At 48.4% G+C, this 23,587-nt stretch overlaps 1 protein-coding gene across 6 annotated transcripts in view; it reads right to left on the reverse strand.

Moving 5' to 3' along the window:
* The window catches only part of ZFHX3 (zinc finger homeobox 3), a 996,345-nt gene that overhangs the window by 26,987 nt on the left and 945,771 nt on the right, over positions 1-23,587 (reverse strand). For 5 of the 6 annotated variants that reach the window (XM_084959702.1, XM_084959704.1, XM_084959701.1 and 2 more), the window contains 2 exons: positions 20,164-20,271; positions 51-184 (listed from right to left, as the gene is read on the reverse strand). In XM_084959702.1, coding sequence (XP_084815828.1) covers positions 51-184; positions 20,164-20,271 — 242 coding nt within the window. The remainder of the gene's footprint in view (positions 1-50; positions 185-20,163; positions 20,272-23,587) is intronic. The other variant, XM_084959703.1, reaches the window with a different exon arrangement.

Below are 23,587 nucleotides of genomic sequence, written 5' to 3' on the forward strand. Positions count from 1 at the left end.
CCCACCGGCCTCTGAAACGCTCCCCCAAGCAGAGCCCCTTCCGAGCTCACCTGCTCCGGTTTGGTCTCCTCCGATGTTTTTGGTCGCTTTGAAGAGAGAGGAGACTCTGAGCTACCTGGAAAGGAGATGCGTTTGGAGGTTGCAGGAGAATCTGTCAGCTCCTTCTCTGCTTGGCTGGACGATGCTGGAAGGAAAAGCAGAAGATACAATACAGCAGCCAGACCAGGCCAGCTCCCAGAGGGTTTGCGTTGGGTGAAAATCAACATTCATTTATAGCACAAGAGTTTCTGGAAACACCAAAATTAAAGTAGGGTGAGCATCCGGACTGATTTATCAGGCATGCTGGAAAAGCAGCAAGTGTTTCTTTCTTTCCCCTGTGAATTTCTGTCTATACAACTTTAACAACTGAACACTGGGGGGAAAAGAGTAAAGAAATGGACTAAAAGGCTCCAAGTTGAAGTGAGCTGAATTCAGTCTATTCTGAATTGCTCCCCCCAATCACACCATTGGATTATGGGGTTTATCGGGAGCAGTCGGGCTGAGGGTGGGTGGGAAAGTCTCTCCAATTGCTTCACCAACCATGAGTCACCCCGAGTACCAGATACACTCTGCCTTCATAGATGGAATGAACTGGGCGCTCCCAATGTTACTGTCGCAGTTCTTGAAATCACAGCGCAGCACCATCACAGGAGATGTGATAAATGTGACCCGAGAAGAGTTCACACGGATATCTGCATGTGAGCATGTGCCAAAAAGAGTCAAGTTTGGATTCAGCAAATTGCTTTTGGGGAAGAAATTAACTCAAGAGTGGAAGTAGATGGGAAATGAGTCCAACTTATAATCTAGCCAAAGCTCCAGACACAAGAGTTTATTCAGAGCGGGTGGTAAGAGGGAGAGTTTCCCATCTGCTTGCCCAAACCATGCCCTCTATACCCCACTCCAGCAAAGGCTCAAGACACCAATGAAGGAGGAGAGTCACACGACCAACAGTGGGTTGGCATAGGGAGTTCTCTGGAGCATAGAAAAGGAGTCTGATGAGAAAACAGCTGGGCTAAAAGGGTTTAACCAGGGTAAATAAGCAGGGCTCCTCCAGTATAAATATGGATCCCCAGATGTTCAGATTTAGTCATTCCAAAACCTGGTCAGTATCTGACGTTTGGCTCTCTCACTTGTTTCAGATATGTAATTTCATTTTTCATAATTTGATAAAAGTGCTAAGAAAAAAAAAAACCCTACTAACAGTGAAGGAGGGTACCCTTTTCTCCACATCCTCTCCAGCATCTGTTATTTGTTGACTTGTCAATGATGGCCATTCTGACTGGTGTGAGGTGGTATCTCATTATAGATTTGCATTTCTCTAATAATTAGTGATGTTGAGCATTTTTCCGTGTGCTTGTTGGCCATCTGTGTATCTTCTTTGGAGAAATGTCTATTCAGGTCTTTTGCCCATTTTTCAATTGGGTTGTTGGTTTTCTTGCTGTTGAGCTGTTTAAGTTTATAATTTGGAGATTAGGTCCGGGTTGGTTGCATCGTTTGAAACTATTTTCTCCCATTCCGTAGGCTTCTTCTTTTTTTCTTTTCTTTTCTTTTTTTTTCTTTCTTTTTTTTTTTATGGTTTCCTTTGCTGTGCAAAAGCTTGTAAGTTTGATTAGGTCCCATTGGTTTATTTGTGTTTTTATTTCTGTTGCCTTGGGAGACTGACCTAAGAAACCATTTTTCTGGCTGATGTCAGAGAATGTTTTGCCTATGATTTCTTCTAGAAGTTTTATGGTTGTCTTGTCTTATGTTTGTAAATTGGTACAACCACTATGGAAAACTTAAAAAATTATACATAGAACTACCATATGACTCAGCAATCCCACTCCTGGGCATATATCCGGACAAAACTTTCATTCAAAAAGATACACGTACCCCATGTTCATTGCAGCACTATTCACAATAGCCAAGATACAGAAACAACTTAAATATCCATCAACAAATGATTGGATTAAGAAGATGTGGTATATATATATACACAATGGAATACTACTCAGCCATAAAAAGAACAAAATAATGCCAATTGCAGCAACATGGATGGAACTAGGGACTCAACTGAAGTCAGAAAGAAAGACAAATACCATATATCATCACATATCTGGAATCTAATACATGGCACAAAAGAACCTATCTACAGAAAAGAAACAAATTCATGGACATGGAGAACAGATTTGTGGTTGCCAAATGGGGGTCGGGGTAGGGGAGAGTGAGATGGACTGGGAGTTTGGGGTTAGTAGATGTAAACTATTGCATTTGGAGTGGATAAGCAATGAGATCCTGCTGTATAGCCCAGGGAACTATATCGAGTCACTTGTGATGGAACATGATGGAGGATAATGTGAGAAAAAGGATGTGTGTGTGTGTGTGTGTGTGTGTGTTCAAGAAGCCTCATTTTTACTCTTTGGTCAAACTGCTTTCTGTCTCTTCCAGTCTCATTACCTCGCATGTGTTGCCAGCTTTGAAATTTGTTCCGACATAGATACCCAAGATGCTGTCATTACAGATGTGTGCTTTAATAAACAATTGTAGAAAATCAATTTTATTCATTAAAATCTTAAGGCCAAATGATAATTTTGAAAAAAAAATTGCTAAATGCAGGAAATATTCCAGGAAGTTGATGCTCTTCCCAGAATGCACATCTTGTGACCTTTAACCCCAGTATCTTGGTAACCTGGTCCACATAAGTTTATAGAACATCTATTATTTAAAAAGTACAAGGACAAGCATCTTACACACAGACCCCTCCTCCTCCAACACACACATTCATAACAGTACTTTAATCTGTCTCGAATCGACTTCAAACCCATTTTGCTCTTAATGGGAGTTATTCATTTTCACTTGAAAGGTAATACATGACGGCTGGATATTTAATGTGATGGACTGGCTGCCGATTAACTAGGTGCTGTAACATTCTAGTCTGGTTCCCCCATGGCCCACTTCCCATCTCCTGGCCCCTGCAGACCTGATCCCTGGAAACCTTGCGTCGCAGGTTTTAGACCTCAGACTGTGATGGGTCCCTGCCTGAACGTTTGCACAATAGGAGTCTTTAATTAATGTTTCAGGGAATTAAGGTCCCCCTGCCCCTAGAAGGTTTCTTATTCTCCATCATTTTTCATTTTTGCTTACTGGTTGTCTTTTATACATTAACCCTGCAAATGAATTCTAAAGATGGGGTGGGTGAAGGCTTCGGCGACCCTTCAGATGGTGACTTGTCAGAGCCAACCCTCACCTTCCCTATGGCCACCTCCAACCCGAAGGATTAGGTTAGGTTCAGGGCTTACAGGTAAAAGCCGCTCGCTCTCTGCTCCTCCTTCCACCAGGAGCAAGCCAAGAGGATTCTAAGCACCCATCCCATCGTTTCGTCAGTCGGCCTGACCTGCAACAACACTTGCTCTTCTAAGGCCAGGACACCACCTTGGCAGTGCCTTCAATCTGCCTGCTCCCTGTTTTACAGCGACTGCCAGCCATGCAGGTGCTCACCAGTTGTGGATGAACGAGCAGGAGGCTGAGACCACCCAACTCATCTCACTGGCTGAAAAGCAAACAGAGTGGAACCCAGTGCAGCATTAGCATCGCTGCAGGACCAAAGAGTCCATCCTCCTTCGAGGTGAACCCATGATGTCTTGTGATGAGGTGGCAGAGGTGAGAATTCTGGTGTCAGAAGCCACTATTCTTTGCCCCCTGCATGGACAGGGGGACTTTTATTACATACATACATACATACATATATATGAATATATATATTACATACATACATACATATATATGAATATATATATATATATATATATATATATATATATATAATACTCTCAGACTGCTCTGGAATTCTAAAGCTTCTTTTGTGAGCAGGAGGTGAGTCCTTACAAAATGTGTTTTAAAAAATAAAATCGACACTCGCTCGCTCATTTCCTCTTTCTCCAGAGGAACACAACAGCCCTGCTATAATGCGAAATACCACATTCACTGGGGTTAAAAACGTCTAAGGCTCATCTCCCTTCTGCTGAGGGCAGCCTTCACTTTTATTAGGATCAGATCTATCTAGAAGTGCACATTAGCCACTGCAGCTCCCCTGGCTGCTTCTCTAAAGCTAAAGCCCTGCCTTTCCGATACTGGAGTGCGTGAGCACCGAGAGACAACCCCACTGTGCTTCCCTGGGTGGTGTGGGCACTGCCCCTAAGAGTGAGGGTCAACTAGGCTGACAGACCCCCTTCCGAGCTTGACTCCAGACCTTAAAATATATCCAATCACTTGTGATGGAACATGATGGAAAACCATGAGAAAAAGAATGTTTATATGTGTATGACTGGGTCACTTGGCTGTACAGCAGACACTGACAGAACACTGTAAATCAACTATGATCAAATTTTTTTTAAAAATGAAACATGTCAATCCCTATCGAAGCATGGAATTAAAGGCTTTCTGTAATTTCTGCAGGCGGGTAAACAGTTGTGCGAGTCCTGCGTCAGCAGGCGGGGAGAGGGTTTACTCTCCTCCATTGCGGTGCCAGGTTTTCTCAAGCTGCTTCTCTCTGATCCACTTCGAGAGGCCAGAGTCCCGAAATCAACTTCTACTTCAGTTCTGTCACTAGCACACATTGTAGGTGTAAGTAAATGAGGTTGTCCAAATACCCGGAGGGAAAATACCGTGGTTTTCTGCTTGGAAGACTTTTTGAAACTTAAACGTAAATTCTAGGAGAGGTGTCACAGTTCTTAAAACATTATTTTAAGAAAATCAATGACTGGTCACTTTAAGGCCTCTCTGACGTCACAGACGTGAAGTGGAAACAGATGAGCTCCAGAGTCGAGCCACGATTTCAGCAGTGCCCAGAACCATCGGTTTGCACTGGTAACAACTTGAAGGGTTACTACCTTTGGTGGCTTTTACAATAATAACAAAATGAACTGGAAACAATCTAGATCTTTTACAATAGAGCACAGTTAAGGAAGCAATGGTACAGCCACTCTATTGAGTATTATATGACATTAAAAATGACAGCTATATGGCCATCATTAATAAGTCCACAAATAACAGATGCTGGAGAGGGTGTGGAGAAAAGGGAACCCTCCTACACTGTTGGTGGGAATCTAAATTGGCATAACCACGATGGAAAACAGTATGGAAAACTTAGAAAACTATACACAGAACTACCATATGATCCAGCAATCCCACTCTTGGGCACATATCCAGATAAATCTTTCCTTAAAAAAGACACATGCACCTGCATGTTCATTGCAGCTCTATTCACGATAGCCAAGACATGGAAACAACCCAAATGTCCATTGACAGATGACTGCATTAGGAAGATGTGGTATATACACATAACGGAATACTACTCAGCCATCAAAAACAACAAAGTAATGCCATTTGCAGCAACATGGATGGAACCAGAGACTCTCATACTAAGTAAGTCAGAAAGAAAAAGACAAATACCGTATGATATCACTTATATCTAGAATCTAATACATGGCACAAATGAACCTTTCCACAGAAAAGAAAATCATGGACATGGACAACAGACTTGTGGTTGCCTAGGGGGAGGGGAGGGAGTGGGATGGATGGGGTGCTTGGGGTTAAGAGATGCAGACTATTGCCTTTGGAATGGATCAGCAATGAGATCCTGCTGTGTAGCACTGGGAACTATGTCTAGTCACATGATGGAGCCTGATAATGTGAGAAAAAAGAATGTATACATGTATGTGTAACTGGGCCACCATGCTGTACAGTAGAAAACTGACAGAACACTGTAAACCAGCTATAATGGAAAAAATAAAAATCATTATAAAATTGTAAAAAGTTTTTAAAAATAAAGCAATATGGAAAAGTCTTTGAGGATTTTGGAAAAAAAAGAAAAGATACAATGGGCATTATACCATGATACAGCTTTGTGAAAAACAGACATTAGAAAAAAAAGATGAAAACCATTGTTGTCTTTAGGTGATGGCATTGTGGACCAGTTCCCCATTTTCTAAGTTTGTCATATATTTATATTATTTTTAATACTAAAGTTAAACAGTTCACCATTTAAATTTGACTGTCCCTGAAAACTTTGATATTTGGATCCGCACTGTATAAAACATCAGGTGGTATTTTTTGCTTTGCTGGTTGAAGCGATTTTTCCTCATTTTGGCAGCTATGCCCTATGAAAATATGTGTTAAATCTCAATGAATCTTCCACAGGCAACACGCTGGGCTCCTGGCACTTCAAAGGGCCTAAAAATGTGGCAAGGAAACGCGCGAGTGCACGTGCTGTCTGTTACACACTCTAGGAAGTGAGGCAGGAGGGGCAGTGGGGAAGGAACTGGTGGGGGAAACCCGGACCACAGCCTCGGGGCACAGGAGCCGTGCATTCCTTGCCACGTGTTAGGAGGTGTGAGGGGTGCCAGGAGTTAAGGCTGCCCCACACGCAAGCTCACCATCTTGCTGGTGAGGCACAAACAGGACCAGCATGTCCTTGTTACGGAGTACAGAACACGCCACGTCGACTTTCTAGGCCCAAAGCCACCACTCCCCCTTAAAGTGTGATGGGGTGGCCACTACGCCTGACAGAAAGAAACACTGAGGCTGACCCGATTCATGACTCTCAGTTTTATTCTCGTAGGTTCCTCTGCATCCTTGGCATCAATCTCATTTCACAGGGCAAGCCAGGAGACTGCACAAGGCTTCCTCAGGAAAAAACATCATTTCTGTGACATCGACTTCCAGATATCCTTTGTTTTTTTAACATATCTGCTTGGGGAATATTTATCTTCTAAAAATACTTGAAAATGTACCCCTTTGGCATATTAATTAGAGGGTGTAGGGACGAAAAAAGAGCCAATTTAAATTCATGCAAGTTTTGTCTGCAATTGTCCAGAAGTGGTTTGATGACGTTCTAAGCACATAGAATAATTTAAAACAAGCCTAGTAAGGCCTCAGGTAGGAGGCGACTAACTGCAGAGCAGGTAAGTACAATTTTGGGTCAGAAAGTGGTCACCTATTGTGGGAACATGGCCCCTTTAACTTCACCCGATAAAACCACCCTTCTGGAGATCCCACAGTGGCTCAGGGGTTGAAGAACGCGACTAGCATCCATGAGGATGTGGGTTCAATCCCTGGCCTTGCTCAGTGGGTTAAGGATCCAGCGTTGCCGTGAGCTGTGGTGTAGGTTGCCATCTGCAGCTCCGATTCGACCCCTAGCCCGGGAACTTCCATCTGCCAGGGGTATGGCCCTAAAAAGACAAATAGGAAAAAAAAAAAAAAAAAAAAAAAAGAAAGAAAAGAAAAGAAAAGAAAAAAAAAAGAAATCTGAAAAAACACTGGAAATCAAGTAGAAATGGAAACTCAAGGCGCCCAGCTCTTGGCTTCTCTCTAATTATTAACCAAGACCCAAGACATCAACTTGCCCTCCAAGAAAATCAAAAGTACTGGAAGTTTCTGCTTCCCGAGCAAAATTCACCCTCTCGTCCCTCAACACGCCAGTGGTGCCGCTGGCCTGGTGGACGTTGTCCGCCACAGAGCCCTGCCTTGGGGCGGCCGTGGGCGTGCGCTGAGCGGCCGAGTCGCTGGGGAGTCCCGTGTGGATATCCTCCTTCCATGGGGCTGTGGCATTTGGAAGCGGTGTTCACCAAAGTGCCCACCCTCTTCCTTCTGGGGACCCCAAGGTGAGCCCACGGAAGGCCGGGGATGCTGCCAGATGTGTCATCCTTGCGGAGAGGCCAAAGGCAGCTGCCGCCCCTGCTTCTCAACCATCAGCCTCTGAGCTAAAGTACCACTGACAGCCCCTCCATCTAAACTTCCATCTCCCAAACCAGCAACATAATGGAGGAGCCAATTAAATGATTATTAATTCATGCTACTTTCCGTAAGCCAGAGGTTCTCATCGCCTTGTGTTCCGTAAACCAGCTCGCCACCTGCCCCAGAAATTTACAGCAATCTTTTATCTATCTCCACTGACTAAGGGGGAAAGAAATTCACACAACTCCATACTTAATGCCTGAGTTGGGATAATGAGCCCAGCACGCCACTCACAGAAGCTTCACTGGATCTGCAAATGGTCACTCAGCTCATGATGCAAATGAACTGAAAGGGGCAGTGAGCTCTCTCCATGGCCTCACCCTCCCCCTCGAGAAAGCAGAAGCGCACGACTTCCGAAAGGTCATCTCTGCTGCTGGACTTTGCGATCTTCACGCTGTTGTGGAATGTGGAGCTGCTCCTGGCCTTTGCCTGCAAGTCCCACCCCAGAGGAGAGGCGAGGGTTTCGTACTCATATCTCCCTCGGAGCTGCTGCACTTGCTAAGTGGCCAGAGGTCTGGCTCGATTCTCTTCCTCCCCAAATACAGAGAACAGTTCCTTTAAAGGGTCTGCTTTGCTGCCAACATGGTCGTTAAACCTGTATGGTTTCATTCTGCCTCCAACCAAGCACTTAAAGATGTTTCAGAGAGGAATCTTGTGGGGGCCGGGGTGGGGAGTGGGGTGTGTGCTGTGTCTCAAAGGCCAGGGCTGCGGGGACTGGCACAGCCAGTGGGGGTCGCCACGGCTCAGCTGCCGCCCTTCCCTGACTGATGGTGTGGAATCTGTCCCAGAGTCCAGCCCAGTGAGGTCAAGAACCTTCTGTTCAAAATGCAATCCCAATTTTCCACGACTGCAAGCTACGCTGCCCCTGTAGCTCTCTAGAAAGCACATTAGAGGTACAACCACTTACTCAATAAGCAGAAAAATATGCCTGGGTAGGTAGAGTGAGACACACAGGCCTCATCAACTTACCAGACACGGCGTCCTGTTTCCACCAAGGATTTCAAAGACTGGAGTCATGCTAGACACGAGGGTACCTGTGCTTGAGGAATAGCTCCCTGCCTCTCTCTGCCAGCTCAAAGATGAACCAGACAGGTCACCATTTTGAAAATCTAGACGCTCTACTGCTGGTATCGTTAATACTTTGCTTTTTTTTTTTTTTTTTTTTTTTTTTTTGCTATTTCTTTGGGCCACTCCCACGGCATATGGAGATTCCCAGGCTAGGGGTCGAATCGGAGCTGTAGCCGAGGCCTCCGCCAGAGCCACAGCAACGCGGGATCTGAGCCGTGTCTGCAACCTACACCACAGCTCACGGCAACGCCGGATCCTTAACCCACTAAGCAAGGGCAGGGACCGAACCCGCAACCTCATGGTTCCCAGTCGGATTCGTTAACCACTGCGCCACGACGGGAACTCCAATACTTTGCTTTTTATTTGGAAATAATTACAGATTCACAGGACGTTGCAAGAATAGCCCAGAGAGGTCTTGCCCCCTTCACCCAGGTGCTACTTTTTTGCCAGTGTTTAGATAAAGACATCTAGGTCTCTGATGGCTTTTCATCATGACCAAACCTCTCCTCCTCCCCCTGGGATCAGGGAGTCCATCTGCCTCTTCCACACACTTCTGTCTTCCAGGAATGCTCAGCACCTCTCTCACACAGGGGGGCTTATGGCCTTGCCCGTGGTTAAAGGAGAACTAGGTCTCAAACTTCACCCATGCCCCAAGATCAGAGCCCCAACATTCTCAAACTCAAGCGTGAGTCACAAATCCCCTGGAGGGCTTGTTAAAACACAGGAGGCGGCCCTACCCGCACCCGCCATAGGTCTGATGCGAAGAACCTGCATTTCCAGTGAGTTCCCAGGTGAGGCTGATGGTCTGACCACACTTCGAGAACCGCTGTCAGAGCCAAAGCTTCCTGGAATGGGTAGGAACCGTCCCACTTCATGGGTGGACTAGAATTAAATAAGGGGGCCTGGCAGGCGTGGGCGGATCCGGCAGTCCACTTTCAAATGACTGACTGAAAATGACACTCTCATCATTTACAGTCGGGGACGAAAGCCAGGCTTGGTCTCAAAGCTAGATGTTTTCCCCCTCAGGCCAAAGGTGAAAGATTAAATGTGGCTGTCCCTCAGGGAACCAGGCTGCTCACAACCAACGCAGATACATTTTCAAAGCCCAGAAATTCAGAAGGAATAACCTGCACGTGTTCTGTGAGCGTGTAATGCAGAGTAATGACAGACCGCCTTGCTGATGGAAGTCTCATTCTTTCCACGTGGCCTGGAGAACCTCTGTGAAAAGGGCAAATACCTCTGGGCTCTTTGCTCTCTGCACAAGGAGAAAGCATCTTTTTGGTGCCAGGCCTTGGCACCTGCAGGCCACACCAGCCCGAGGTTCCCTTTGCTTTAGCCCTGGGGTCGGGGGGACGGGGAGACCCACACGGGCCTCTGTGGCCACAAGTCACTGTTCTGGGAACAGGGAATCACGTCGTGCTTGCCCAGCGAGCAGCCAAGGTGAGAAGGCGGGCCCGTCTGGACGGGTGGCGGCTGCTGCTTGTCTGCATCTTTGGGGAAAAACAGTGCTAAGCTCCACATCAGAGGCATCAATCTGTTGTACTAATTCCTTGTTGAAATATGCATAAGGCTGTTTAACTACACTGATTGGAGCTCCCCAAAGGCCATCCCGCAATTCAGATTCAAGGCACCTTGCTCCCTCGGTGTCAGGTTTATGAATGAAACACCAGTCAAAGCAGAGCCACCAGCCACTGCCTCGTTTGGGCCAACATCAGCTGTCAGTATATTTAGTAACTTGGAAACACTGGGCACCCACCCACCATGAGCCCGGCCTGTGCCATGAGCTGGGGACCAAAGAGGCCCCGACCCGATTCCTCACTCTGAGACACCAAATCAGCCTGCCTGTCTCTGGCCTCCTCTCAGTTCCCCCAAGTGTCCCGTCTTCCCTGGCAGAGCCTCCAAGGCTGTGCACAGACACCTTCTGCAGCGGTGGTCACCGGGTGCTGTGAGGACAGGGCCTCCGAGGGGGCTACGTCGGGATCTGCGTGACCACTCCGCCTTCTGGCTTCATTACAGGACGGTGACGATCATGGACTTGGGAAAAAAACTACAATGGGGAGGACCTTAGCGACACTTGAAGTCACAGGGACGAGTCCAGAGGTGTGAGATGTAGGTCAAAACAAGGGGCGATACGGGTCACGCTGGGGCCAGGCCACGGTTAATTAGCAGAAGCTCATCCTGTCCCTATCGAATCAAACATTAATTAGGTTAGTTAGGGCCTCTGAGCCCCAACACAGCACAGACTCCCGGGGTCTAGAATATAAGAAAACGCTTCCAGTTTTTTCTCCATTCCAAACCTGTCTTCATAAAATACTGCACTAAATTTTAAGAGTGAAACGGCCTTTGTGACAACAAAGGCCTCCGATCGGGGTCCAGCAAGGCGGCAGATAACGAAGAACCTTGGGCGGAACTTCCCAGCACCCTTGCACATCAACTTCCCCCGAGACCCGCCAAGGATTTCTCTTTGCGTGTCCGGGTTGGACAGGAGTATCTGTGCTGGGGACAAAGGCATCACACAGTCCCCCTGAGTGGGCCTGTTCAGTGGGAAAATTCTCGTCTTCCCCTGGAGGTTTCAAGTACCAAGAAGACTGGCAACGGTATGTCTCCTCTTGGATTGTGTGCACTGCGGACAGGGTGTGGCCCACGGGGAGTGAAGTTTCCATCTCACGCTCCACAGAGGCCCTGCACTCAGTTTGCTCACCGCCCCCAAAGGCCCGGGACCGTCGGTGAATGGGACAGGACGTGGGCAGGGGGAGGGTTCGAGCGCACCTGCAGGGGCTCCTCACCAATTCCTGTCTTGCTCCGGCCAAGTTTGCTTTACACAAAGGTGTCCGCCCCCCTTGCTAAGAAACGGCACAGTGGTCAGCGGAGCTGCCACAGCCTGGCTCAAGTCTCGGCTGTGTGACCTTGAGCGTTTCAACGACAACGGTGGACGGTCAGCTTCTTCCCTCAGACAGACAAGGACAGCACTGGTCGCAGGGCGTCTGGGAGGCAAGCAAGAGAGATCAGGCACATGAAGTCCACCAGAGTCTAGCACACGGTGGCAGCTCCAACTTCTCTGCCTGCAGCGTCGGCTTTCAAAGTATCTCTGGGAAATAATATGGTGCGTGTGTGGCCATGAAACTACAGACTGAGCAGAGAGGCCTGGTGTTTAGGACAAGCACAGACACTGAATTTGCCTTTTCTGTAAACCTGCATCGAAGAATCCAACTCGCCCCATGGGTTTGGTGTCCATAAAGCAGAGAGTGGAATGACTTGGACTTGAAAGCTTTTATGGTCATGCTCTTTTACCAAGTGATTGCTAATGAGACACTGAAACAGAGTTCAGCACTAGCTAGGTGCTGGAGATGACAAAAGTGAGTGAATGTGGGGTTAGGGAGAGATGGACAGAGCACACAAGATTTTGAGGGCAATAAAAATACCCTGGGTGACATTATAATCCAGGATATATGTCATTGTACGTTTGTCCAAACCCACAGAACGTACATCGAAAGTGCGTCGTAAGGTGAACTGTGAACTTTGGATGATTATGATGGATCCGTGCAGGTTCATCACTGGTTTAAAAAAAAAAAAAGGTACCATCCTGGTGAGTGATGCTGAGAGTGGGGGTCGCTGTGGGTGGTGGGGCAGACGGTATAGGGGAAATCTCTGTACTTCCTTTTCAATTTTGTTGTAAACCTGACATAGCTCTAAAAAAAAAAAAATAAAAGTCTTGTTAAAATAGGAGTTCCCGCAGTGGTTAACGAATCCGACTAGGAACCATGAGGTTGCGGGTTTGGTCCCTGCCCTTGCTCAGTGGGTTAAGGATCCGACGTTGGCGTGAGCTGTGGTGAAGGTTGTAGACGCGGCTCGGATCCCGCGTTGCCATGGCTCTGCCAGAGGCCAGTGGCTACAGCTCCGATTCGACCCCTAGCCTGGGAACCTCCATATGCCGCGGGAGTGGCCCAAGAAATGGCAAAAAGACCAAAAAACAAACAAACAAACAAACAAACAACTTGTTAAAACAAAACACTAAAATGAATGAACGCCACATGGCCCTGAAAACTGTGTTTGACAACCAGAGAAACAGGATTCTCAAGCTTCTCCAATCGTGATACAGGAAGATAAAGCGACTACGTCCCGCGTTCTTCAGCTCTATCATCTGGGGAATTCACCCCGACCCGGAAGGCAAACTGTGGTCTGATCACAAATCGGACACCTTGGCGTTTCCCACCGATGTGTTTCAGTCCTCCGGCCTCCTAAATAAAGATAATGCTGGATCCGGGAAGAACGTGAGTGCCTAACGAAAAGGCTCTGACGTCCCGTGCGCAAGGCACCACAGCATGTTTTCAAATCATGATCATGATCCCAATCACGAGGCGCTTCCCGCATCAGCACCAAAGCGAAGCCCAAACTAACGCAAGGACGATGAACAGCGCCCCTTGGCGGGAACAACGTGCATGCAAATCTGTAAGGTATTTTCTGTCGTGATGAAAAGCAATTTGCTCCTGAATCTGCATTTTCACTGCCCTCTATACCTTGATGATAGTTCTCAGGACACTGTTATCATAGCTGTATGACTGCGAATGATGTCTCTTCTAGAAGGTGAGTTCCAATTACTTACTACTTTTTTTTTTTTTTTTTTGGGCATATCCCACAATCTCATTAACTATCTGCACCAAAAAATATGTGCTCCAGTGAGGTGGTACCCATCTCGCTCATGACTTAATATAAATTCTCAAAGCCAAGATCTCCGAATTACTGGCATTCAGGCAAGTCCAGATAAACGCCACACCCTCTAGTTCGCCTTCACCACATAAAAATAGCTCACATGGTTTGTTTTCAATTGTGAGACAGAATTCTGCCTCCAGTGACTTAAGCAGCCCAGTTATACTGAAAGGGGTTTGGGGGGGGGGGGAAGGACGGGGAGAGGCAGAGAGGGCGGGGAACAAGGGGACTCTGGAAACGCTGACTTAGCTGCACAATTCCCATCTGTGGGTGAAAACCTAAAACCCAAACCAGTTTCCATTGGCAAGAATGTGAACCACAAAGGGGCATGCCAGCCAGGCTCCCGGCAGTCCCTCACACGTACCCTACTGCAAAGACAAAGTGACTTTCAGGTGAGGTGGAAAGATGGAAGCCAGTTCCAGAAGGGCAGAGAATAAGGCCAAACTGATTTCTGTAGACGCAGGGAATGGCCTGGTTTCCGGCCAATGACAGGGTGGGGACCCGGGGAGCCACTCAAAGGCACCCAGCGGCATCTCAAAGATTCCTGCACCGAGGTCCTCATCACTGGGCTGTGACAGGTGTGATGGGCCCCATGTCACTGGCCCAGGTGAGGCATGCAGTGCTCTGATGCCTCAAGCACGGGTCCCTGTCACTAAGGGGTATGTCCAACCTTCCTGGAAAAAGCCTCCAGGGCCCGTGTGAACTCCTTCTGTGGGTTCTTGACCCACCCGTCTCCATTGGCCAGACATCCAGGAAAGCCTTGCAAGTCCCAAGCACTGTGACCTGAGAAATCAATATTCTCCTACAGTCCACACTACGGTACAACTATCCCTCCTCCAAACCCTTTTTTTTTTTTTTTGCTTTTTTTAGGGCTGCACCCATGGCATATAGAGGTTCCCAGGCTAGGGGTCCAACTGGAGCTGCAGTTGCCGGCCTACCCCATAGCCACACCACCACTGGATCCAAGCTGCATCTGTGACCTACACCAGAGTGTACACCAACGCTGGATCCTTAACCCACTGAGTGAGGCCAGGGATCAAACCCACAACCTCGTGGTTCCTAGGCGGATGTGTTTCCGCTGTGCCACGATGAGAACTCCCAAACCTGATTTTAAGAAGTTCCAGAACTGCAAGAACCCGTTTGGTCCAAACCTACCGCTTTACAGATTGTGAAACTGAGGTCCAGGGACTAAGGTCATGCAGCGCATCTGAGCCGCAGAACCGGGCCTTGAGCCCTGGGCCCCTGCCTCCTCGTAGCAGGGAGCTCTGGCTTCCCTCTCTGCACGTACCTTCGTTTGTCTTTTTTTTTTAAGTATTTTTTCAGCCCCTTTCCTTTCTCTGTGGCAGATTCCATTTCAGGCGCTCCGTTCCCCCACAATGGCAGCCCGATTTATACAAAGCTGTAAACAACGGCGAGAAGAGGGGGAGGGCTGGTAATAGATTTCCACCAGGATGTGCCTGACCTGCTTTTTTTCAACCTCAGTAATTAGAAAGGCAGTGGGGCTGTAGGAATTATTCATACGCAGCAAGAGCCGTACACTATACATTTATGTTAAACATGTCAAATCCGATTGAAATCATGCCTGCCAGCACCATATTCCATAAACACACTTTTCCCCAACAGTCGCCCAGACCCTGCCAGCCCATTAATACCTCCTTCAACAGCAATCTTCCATAGATTCAAATCAGGGACGCTCCACTGCACTAATTGCTCTGTGTGAGGTGAGCACCGTGGATTTAAAAAAATTAATAAAAGAAAGTCCCTTCAGGCCATTCCCCTTGAAACGCCACACTCAAACTACAACAGGCGGACTCAAAACTTCTGGCAAAAAAGACCAACACAGACGTCCGTTCGGGATTTCTGAAGCATTATCACGCTGTCATTGGAAGTTGGACTGTTGCCCCATCGTTGTTGGTTTGTTTGTTTTTTAAAGCGCCCGTACCCCCGGGTCATCTTGTCTCAAATTAGCTTAACTAGACCCAGCTTAGTGCTCTGTGGCTGGAAACCACCTTGGCTGTAGGATTTAAATAACCATCTTGCTATGATTCTTTTGCCAAGAGTTCAGTTTTTTCCCCTCATTATTGGTGATAAAGCATCACATTAATTGTATAGCCCTTAATTTATACCAATTAATGATTGACTGGATAATCACTACATTAATTACTGTTCCGTTGCCGACACTGGGGGCTCTTCAGTCCAGAACACGCACACTCAAATCCACACGGCTGAACGAGAACATGCCAGCACTTTCACACTGCAAAAGAGGAAAAGCACGCAGCTGGACGGTGGAAATGGCTGCGCATGAGGGAAGAGGTCTTGCTTCAAAGAACCTTCCTGAACCCTCCAGTGGCCCACAAGGGTGCTTTACACTTGCCTTGACTAGATGGGACCCTGAAGTGTTTACCCAGGGCTCGTCCCTGTGCCACCGTGCAGCCTAGGCTGGTGGGTGTGTCTTGTCCAGGTTTTGGAGGGGAGGCACCCAAGGCTGCAAGAGGCCAAGGCCACTTGCTAACGGGTGAGCTTCTTGAGTCCACATCTAGAGAGGTCTTTCCACCTCCCCAACCTGCTCTCAGGCAGCACGATGCAGACGTACCACAAGGCAGGTGCATGGCTGACGGCCCCACGCGTTTCCAACACAGAGGTGGCTGTCATGTTACGGTTCGGCACTGCACGACCTCGGGAGGGTGCTACTCTCTAGACTCAGGATGGAGATGAAAACTCAATCAAATGATTAGACTGAAAAACTCCGTTCTTGGAGAGGTGGTGTAGGGCCCTGGTGAGAGCCAGGGCTCTGCCCCAAGAGGGACAGCCCGTATGCAAACTTGAACGCGTCTTATGCCTTCTGGCAGCTCCACTTAGTTATCTGCAAAATGGCAGGAGGGGGTGAGGGGGCTGTTCGTTGCAGCACCTCTTTCACAGAGTGGTGGGTAAGAATCAAATGAAATCATGTATCTGAAGCAGGGCCAGCCCACCTCGTCCTCACGGCCCAGCACAGAGAAAACCATAGCAAGTGAGTATCAAGAGATGAAGGTGCAACTGCCCCTGGCTTCAGTAGCCACCCTCTCCCCCCACCACCCCCATCTGCAGGCCAACCCCTGGGCTACAGAGATCAGTACCCGTGCACCCGAGACTAGCTGTGTGGCATGTGTGGCGTGCCTGCTGGGAGGGGCAGGTGTGACACACTAGAACAGGAACTGGCAAGGAGTTAGAGCTTAGCGTAGCCTTAATTCCAACTGGAAAGTGTATCTTTCAAGGTTCCTTTGCTCCTGAGGATTTCTTGCCGCAGTGACCAACGCGGCTGCCACAAGCCACAGGTCACGGAACTTTAAATTCATAAAAATTAAATAAAATTTAAAACTTAGCTCCTCAGTGGCACTAGCTGCATGGCACGTACTCAGCAGCGTGTGCAGCTAGTGTCCACTATGTCGTACAGCGCAGACACAGCAAGTTCCATGGGACAGCACCAACCCACGGCGAGACTGCTGGAAGACACAGGCGGTCCTGAAATCCCCAGGACCGCGTTACGTCTCCTAAAAGCAAGGCCCATAATCTCAAGGGACCCGTGATCGGTGGAACTCTGCCCAGTGCCCTGCATGTGGTAGGGACCACTGACTGTGGGACTGATGCTGCCATGACTCAAGTCACTGTGCTGCTTATCTTGCTGCCACTCAAAGTGAAAGACCTGACTCCTAAGTAAAGGAAACCCAAAGAGGGTCCATTACCAACCTCCATCAAAAAGGAAATCAGGAGTCCCAACTCAATGCAAAAATAAATGACAAAAAAAATTTTAGTAAAGATTATCCATTCCTGCAGAAACCCCCAAACTACATAATCAATAGCTGAGAAAATGCCAATTATCCAGGCCCATTTGAAATATTATTAATCTGCATCCTGAGCAGCCACTAATCAACAGTACAAATTGTGAAATCACTATTTATTTATTTGCTGGGAGGAAGCACTCCCCATCACATTTAATCAGACAGGAATGGCTCAATTTAGGGAGTAAATGGAACAAATGCAGATTTTTTTTATACAAAATACTAATAAGGATCCCAAAGAAAGCTCAGGAGAGGCTGCTGGCACATGTATCGATTCCAAGATCACATCAGCCCGACTACCTTAATAAAGCCTGTCATTAGACACTCAAACAATATAGACAGAATTATTCTTCAGGTCGAAAGAGGATCATTGGCAGGAGTCGAGGAAGAATTTTCCCTTCTCTCTTTACCACTGTGCAACTGGCAAGATGCATCTCGGGGTTATTCATTCTCTGTCCATCTTTTAGAAAGAAAGCTTAAGTACGGCCAGTCGCTTGAATGAGAAAGTTGAGCTTTATTCAACACTCTTCTTTTGGGTGCTCCTTTTAAGTCTTTGTGCAGGTTCCTGACTGCCAGGCACGTCTGCCGGGGCTGAAGACACATTCCCACTGAAGTATAAACACTCGGAATGAGATTTCACTGAACCCTCCTCACCAAAGCTTGCCCTAACCTGATGTAGGAGTTAGACGAGCAAATACAAGGTGTCCGGCATAGAGCCTAGCACACAGTAGGAGCTTTTCAAATGGCAGCCACTTCTTGTTTTTTTCGTGTCCTTAGCATGCAGAATGCAGCCAACACACATATCACATACCACCTGTACAATCCCACTAAATCCTTCTATGTTCCCCTCAGCTTCTCAAAAAAAAAAAAAAGGAGGACTGGGAGAGAAACTGCCTCTGCTTTTCATCCTTTTATTTATCTAAACTTAAAACAAAACCAAAAGCCCCTCCTGACACAGAGTCACTATATGCCAGGCACTGTTCTAAGCTTCCCACCCTCAAACAGCCCTCACGGCAGGACGAGGGCCATTCTCAATGCCCAGCTCCAGTGAGGAAACCGAGGCACAGAAAGGCACTGTGAGCAAGGCAGTCACAGTGCAAGTGGCTGAAGCAGGATGAGAAGCCAGGCACCCAAATCGTGAGAACAAAGCCCCGACTGGCCTGGAAGGTTGCGCCGTCTCCAAACCTCGCCTGTGAAATCTGCCTCCCGACGCACGTCCTCCAGGCAGATGTGTTAAACCGCTGTCTGCAACGTTTGTTTCGATCTCATCTCAGGACTGCAGCACAGGCTGGGATCCCAAGGCACGAGAAGCAACCCGGGTGGACTCTCCTCACACCCCCAGGGCCTTCGAGCACGGACACCCATCCTCTGCTGCCTTCCTTCCAGATGCCCTAGGGGCTCGGCCCTGGCCCTCCGCACGAGGTGAAGCACAGGCCTCCGGACACCACAGAGCCCGGTTCAAAAGGGGATGATGAGCAGCACGGACGGGCTGCGCATTCGGTGACAGGGACGCCCAGGAAAAGCAGAGCAGCGGCCCACAGGTGACGTGGCCTCTCCCGACACCTGGATGCTATTTCCCTGCCTCTCGGATTTCTCTTTTCTAGAAGGAAGAGCCCCCATTTTTTCAGCTTCTTCTCAGGGGCAGTATTTCTCAGCCTTCAGTCATTTTCATTGCTCTCCCCTGGCCTCTCTCCAAGATTCTGTATCTTGTTTAAATAGCAAAGGCCAACACCGAACATGATTTAAGAACAGGCATGCCTGGAAAAGTAACAAAGGCCCAACCAATATGGACACCAGAAGGTAAATATTTTCTCAAAAAAAAAAAAAAAGAAAGGAAAAAAAAAAAAAAGAAAATCAAACTATTACAATCTTAATAGTGGAAGGCAATAAGAATTAGGTTAACCAAATAAAATAATTGCTGTTGCCTGCCGTATCATTTCCTCTAATTCTTGTGGTGGTTTCTGGGAGACTTCTCTGTCCAGGTAAGTCTTCTCAGAAACAACCTTGCTGCTCCTCAAAAAAAAAAAAAAAAAAAACCGCCAAAGCTTTTCTTCTTAGTTGCAGCAGTTCCCCCCGCGCCCCTGAGATGCACAAATGCCACATCTTGAGAGAGGACCACTCCCCGCGTCTCTTAACACCGGCTTTGCCAGAAACAGCACTTGCCCTCCTGACTTCTTCAATTTCTTCTGGTCAGCCACCCTCCTGCCAGGCTCTGTGGCCTTCGGCTCCCCTCTGGGTGCATCTCAGAGGCCAAGGGAGGGCACCAAAACATGCAGAGGCTGCCTGGGGCCCCAGAGGCAGAATGAGGCCCCCTTCCCCCACAGCTCCCCCTGAGAGATTCCGGGGTGACACCCATCAAGAGCCACGTGGCGAATCCCTGCGCCAGGCTTGGAAGCGGTGGGACAGGCCCTGGACCTCCCACGAGGAAGAACCACACTAAGGGCAAAAGAGCAACAGGGAGGCGGGGCTGGCAAGGCCACCTCAAAACACAGCGGCCCCTGGCACGGAGCCAGACACCTGGGTGATGACCAACAAGCTGGCACAGGGGCCTCTCACAAAACTTTAAAAAACTCTTTACTCTAACATTAAGAGGAGAAGGAAGACGACCAATGAGAAAAGCAAAAATAAAACCCGTCTCCCATCCGCACGGAAGCAGCCAGGTTGGCGCGGGTGGAGGAAGGACGCGCCCGCCCGCGGCCCCGGGGCCTGGCTCCTCCAGCGGAGGAAGCGCTGGAGCTGGAGGGCAGCTACACTCTACCTGTCCACTTGCTCTGGTCCTTGTCGCCTCCACCCTCCTGGTCTTTAGCAAGCTCCTCGGGGTCAGCAGCCGCTTCACTGGGCCCTTCAACATCTTCAATGGCTTCTTCTGAAAGAGAAGAAAGACAAAATGTCAAGGATGAAAAGTAGACAGAAGATGAAGGACTCCTGGCTTCTACTCCAAAGACGTACCGGCCACAAAACGCAAGCAGCCGACGCCTGGCCCCCTCTCCTCCCAGCGGCCCCTGAAAGGGTAAGCGTGCGGACTTCCCTTCCCCGCTCGTAGGTATGAGACTGCGACTCGCCCTAGATGTGCGGACATCAGGTATTTCCGGATGGAATCTGGATGCCTCATTGGAGCTTTTCTCATTGAAAAGCCAATCCTGCTGAAGGAATGACTCCATCCGAGTTCTTGAAATTGCATGCAAAAAAGGAGCCCCATGTTAGCGTCCTGCCTAACTCCACCGGCACTGGGGACTGGCGTTAAACTAGATGCAACCCCACCTTTGACCCTCATAAGGTCTCACGGTGCCTGCGCATGTGCCAGACAGTGGCGGGAGGTTTTACAGTCATTCATATTCTGAAGACTCACAGAGTCTCAGTGCCATGACCGCAGCAATGGGAAGAGGTCTAGAATGTGGACATCTGGGGGCATGCCAGGCAGCAATGGCGAGAAGCTCTATTTGCAGAGAAAAGGGACAAAAAGGGCATTGGAATCCTACATGTCCATTTTGGAGCCCCTGCATTTTTTTACCCAGCACGGGCTTAAAACAAACCAAGGAAATTCTCTCCATCGCCGCACATGTGGCTTGAGGGAAGGAAGAAGAACCATTGTTTCCAACATTAAATTAATCACAAAGTAAAATGCGACTGGCTTGCTGAAGTGGGGATGAGGAGGATAAGACGCTCTGAGGCCGAGGGAGAGGCAGTGAGACTTTCTCTCTGGCTTCCCTGGCCCTTTGGACAGTTATCTAAAGCATTCATTAAGAGCAAGTTGAAAGGAGGAGTAAGCCAGGCAAACCAAAGTGGGTTGATGATGAAACATTTTGGGGGAGACTTTGAAGAGCACACCTTCCTGGGTGGAGACACAGAGGCCCCGCCGCGCACGTCTGCCGCCCAAGGCCGGCACGAGATCAAGAGGTCAGAGCCATGGGACCAGGGATGATGGGATTCGGGGTTATGTTCAATGTCGCCCTAGTTCCCTCTAGCCCCGGCTCTACTTTGCAACATTTCCAGGTGTAGTGCCCCCCGATCCACCAGAAAATGGCTTCGAAATTTCATCTCACACAGGAAGTAAAAGGAGTTCAAAGTAAATTGACCTCAGAGGGTTTACAAAACATCTGAGGAAGAAAGTATCTATTAGGAGCCAGATTTTCCTACCTCTTCCCCCAAAGCCAGTAGAAGTCCCAGAACTGGAAAACTGAACTAGGGGTCAGAGAACACGTCTTCATGACCACCGAGAGGGGAGGTAGGAGGCAGCTGTGGGGAACCCGGACGAGAGAAGATGCTGCCTATCATTCTTCTGCCCCACCAAGAGGCTCCTACACCGAACGTCTAGGTCTCCTCCTGCCTCAGTGTACAGGAAAGTTACCATTGAGTCTCCCCATGCCCACCCTTAGTTCGAACGGAGAAAGATCAGGCAGCTTTGGTCTGAGGTCCATCGGCTATACAGCACCACGTGAACACTCCGTATCCTTTAGGGGAGAAAAATACCCATAGAAAGTGCTAGTTGAGCAGTAACAAGCAAGTTACCCCATCTTAATTATGTCCAGGTAGGATGTTCAATGCACATGTTTAGGCTTTTGATAAACCTGTTCCACACTCTATTATAAAATCCATCCTCGAATGCGGATACTAGCATTCAATCAGTATTATTAAACTGGGTCTACCCCAAGCAGCTAGGTCTCTTAAAATATACTCATTTGCCCTAACACATCCTATGATACAAAATACCTCTAAGTACCCATACACTAACCAAACGCGATTATGCAAAGCGATGGCTCACGGGCCCTCCTCTCCGGCACACACACATAACATCAGCACCTTAGACGGAGGCAGTCTGACGCCTGCAAAACAGGGAATACGCTGATGTGATGGACAGTGTCTGGAGGTGCTGCTCTGCAGAGCAGGGAGGAGTTACCCACGGGGGCGGGGCATCTCCAAGGCCAGTGTCTCTCTGCCGTGTGTTACACGGGCTGCAGCCATTCAAGCCAAGCGTTAAGAACTCGTGGTCACTCTGGCACTGACCCCACTTCTTTGAACCTTTCCAAACCAATCTATTCAGAAGACAGAGCCTGAGGAATAAGCTCATCATTCATGCAAGGCGCAAGGAACCCGCATGGCACTCTGTGACACTCCTGGAGCCCATATTCTACGAGCCTACGTGGGTCTTGGCTTTCTTCTGCCCTGGCCCCGCTACACGCAGAAAAGTGAAGGCAGCTGAGCTCCAGTGCGAGGGGAGACGACAGGGGTAAACTTAGGAACTTCTTTTACTTCTCTCCTTCTTCCCCTCCCTTGCCATTTTCTTTAAGGATTTTAAAATCAGGAGCTCCACTGTGGTGCAGTGGAAACAAATCCGACAAGGAACCATGAGGTTGCAGGTTCGATCCCTGGCCTCACTCAGTGGGTTAAGGATCCAGCGCTGCCATGAGCTGTGGTGTAGGTCGCAGATGCGGCTCGGATCAGGCGTTGCTGTGGCTGTGGTGTAGGCCAGCGGCTGGAGCTCAGATTCGACCCTAGCCTGCCTTGGACCCTCCATATAACGCGGGTGCGGCCCTACAAAGCAAGATAGAAAAATGAAAAATTGAGTCGTCTTCTTTTTCAGTTTTTAGATTTAATATTATCATTTCTAATATATTAGACGCCAAAAAGGTGTTGTGTGCTTGGTGGAATGAGGAACAACTGAGAAACGCCTGGACAAGCCAGCTTCGCTTACATGCAGATCCTCACCCTGCGAGAACACCAGGTCCCATTCAGCCCAGGAGGTGCTTCCCTGCAGTTTCAAGTGTGACCTACAGGTGTCGCCCTCTGCATGGCGAGGCCTGGAAGGGCAGCTCGCCACAGGAGGCAGACAGCGTCTGGGCCGCCTAACCTGAGCATGTGGAAATAATATACGTCTTCAAGTGAACTGTCTGGTCCTGGGGAAATAAAATAGGACATTCATAAGCAGTTACACCATCTGTCTTTATACCATCATCATCAACAGCAAGAGGAAAAATAGCTCTTTAAAATGGATGAAAGCCCAGGCTGACAGTAACCAGAAAACTGTGAGCTCTGAATACCAATAAAGGTAGAGAAATGATTTAAAAACAGAGATATAAACTATGAATTCGTCTGGACAGCTCGGGCCCACAATGCTTTGCAGGCAGGGGATGTTCTACTGGTCCCCCAAGCCTCACAGCCACCTCACTAAGACCCAGGCCTAG

This window comes from Sus scrofa, chromosome 6, assembly GCF_054392235.1.
Source record: "Sus scrofa isolate SSC_HxYL_T2T_F1_AM1 chromosome 6, Sscrofa_HxYL_maternal_Yorkshire_Landrace_v2.0, whole genome shotgun sequence".
In the NCBI taxonomy this organism is placed as follows: domain Eukaryota; kingdom Metazoa; phylum Chordata; class Mammalia; order Artiodactyla; family Suidae; genus Sus; species Sus scrofa.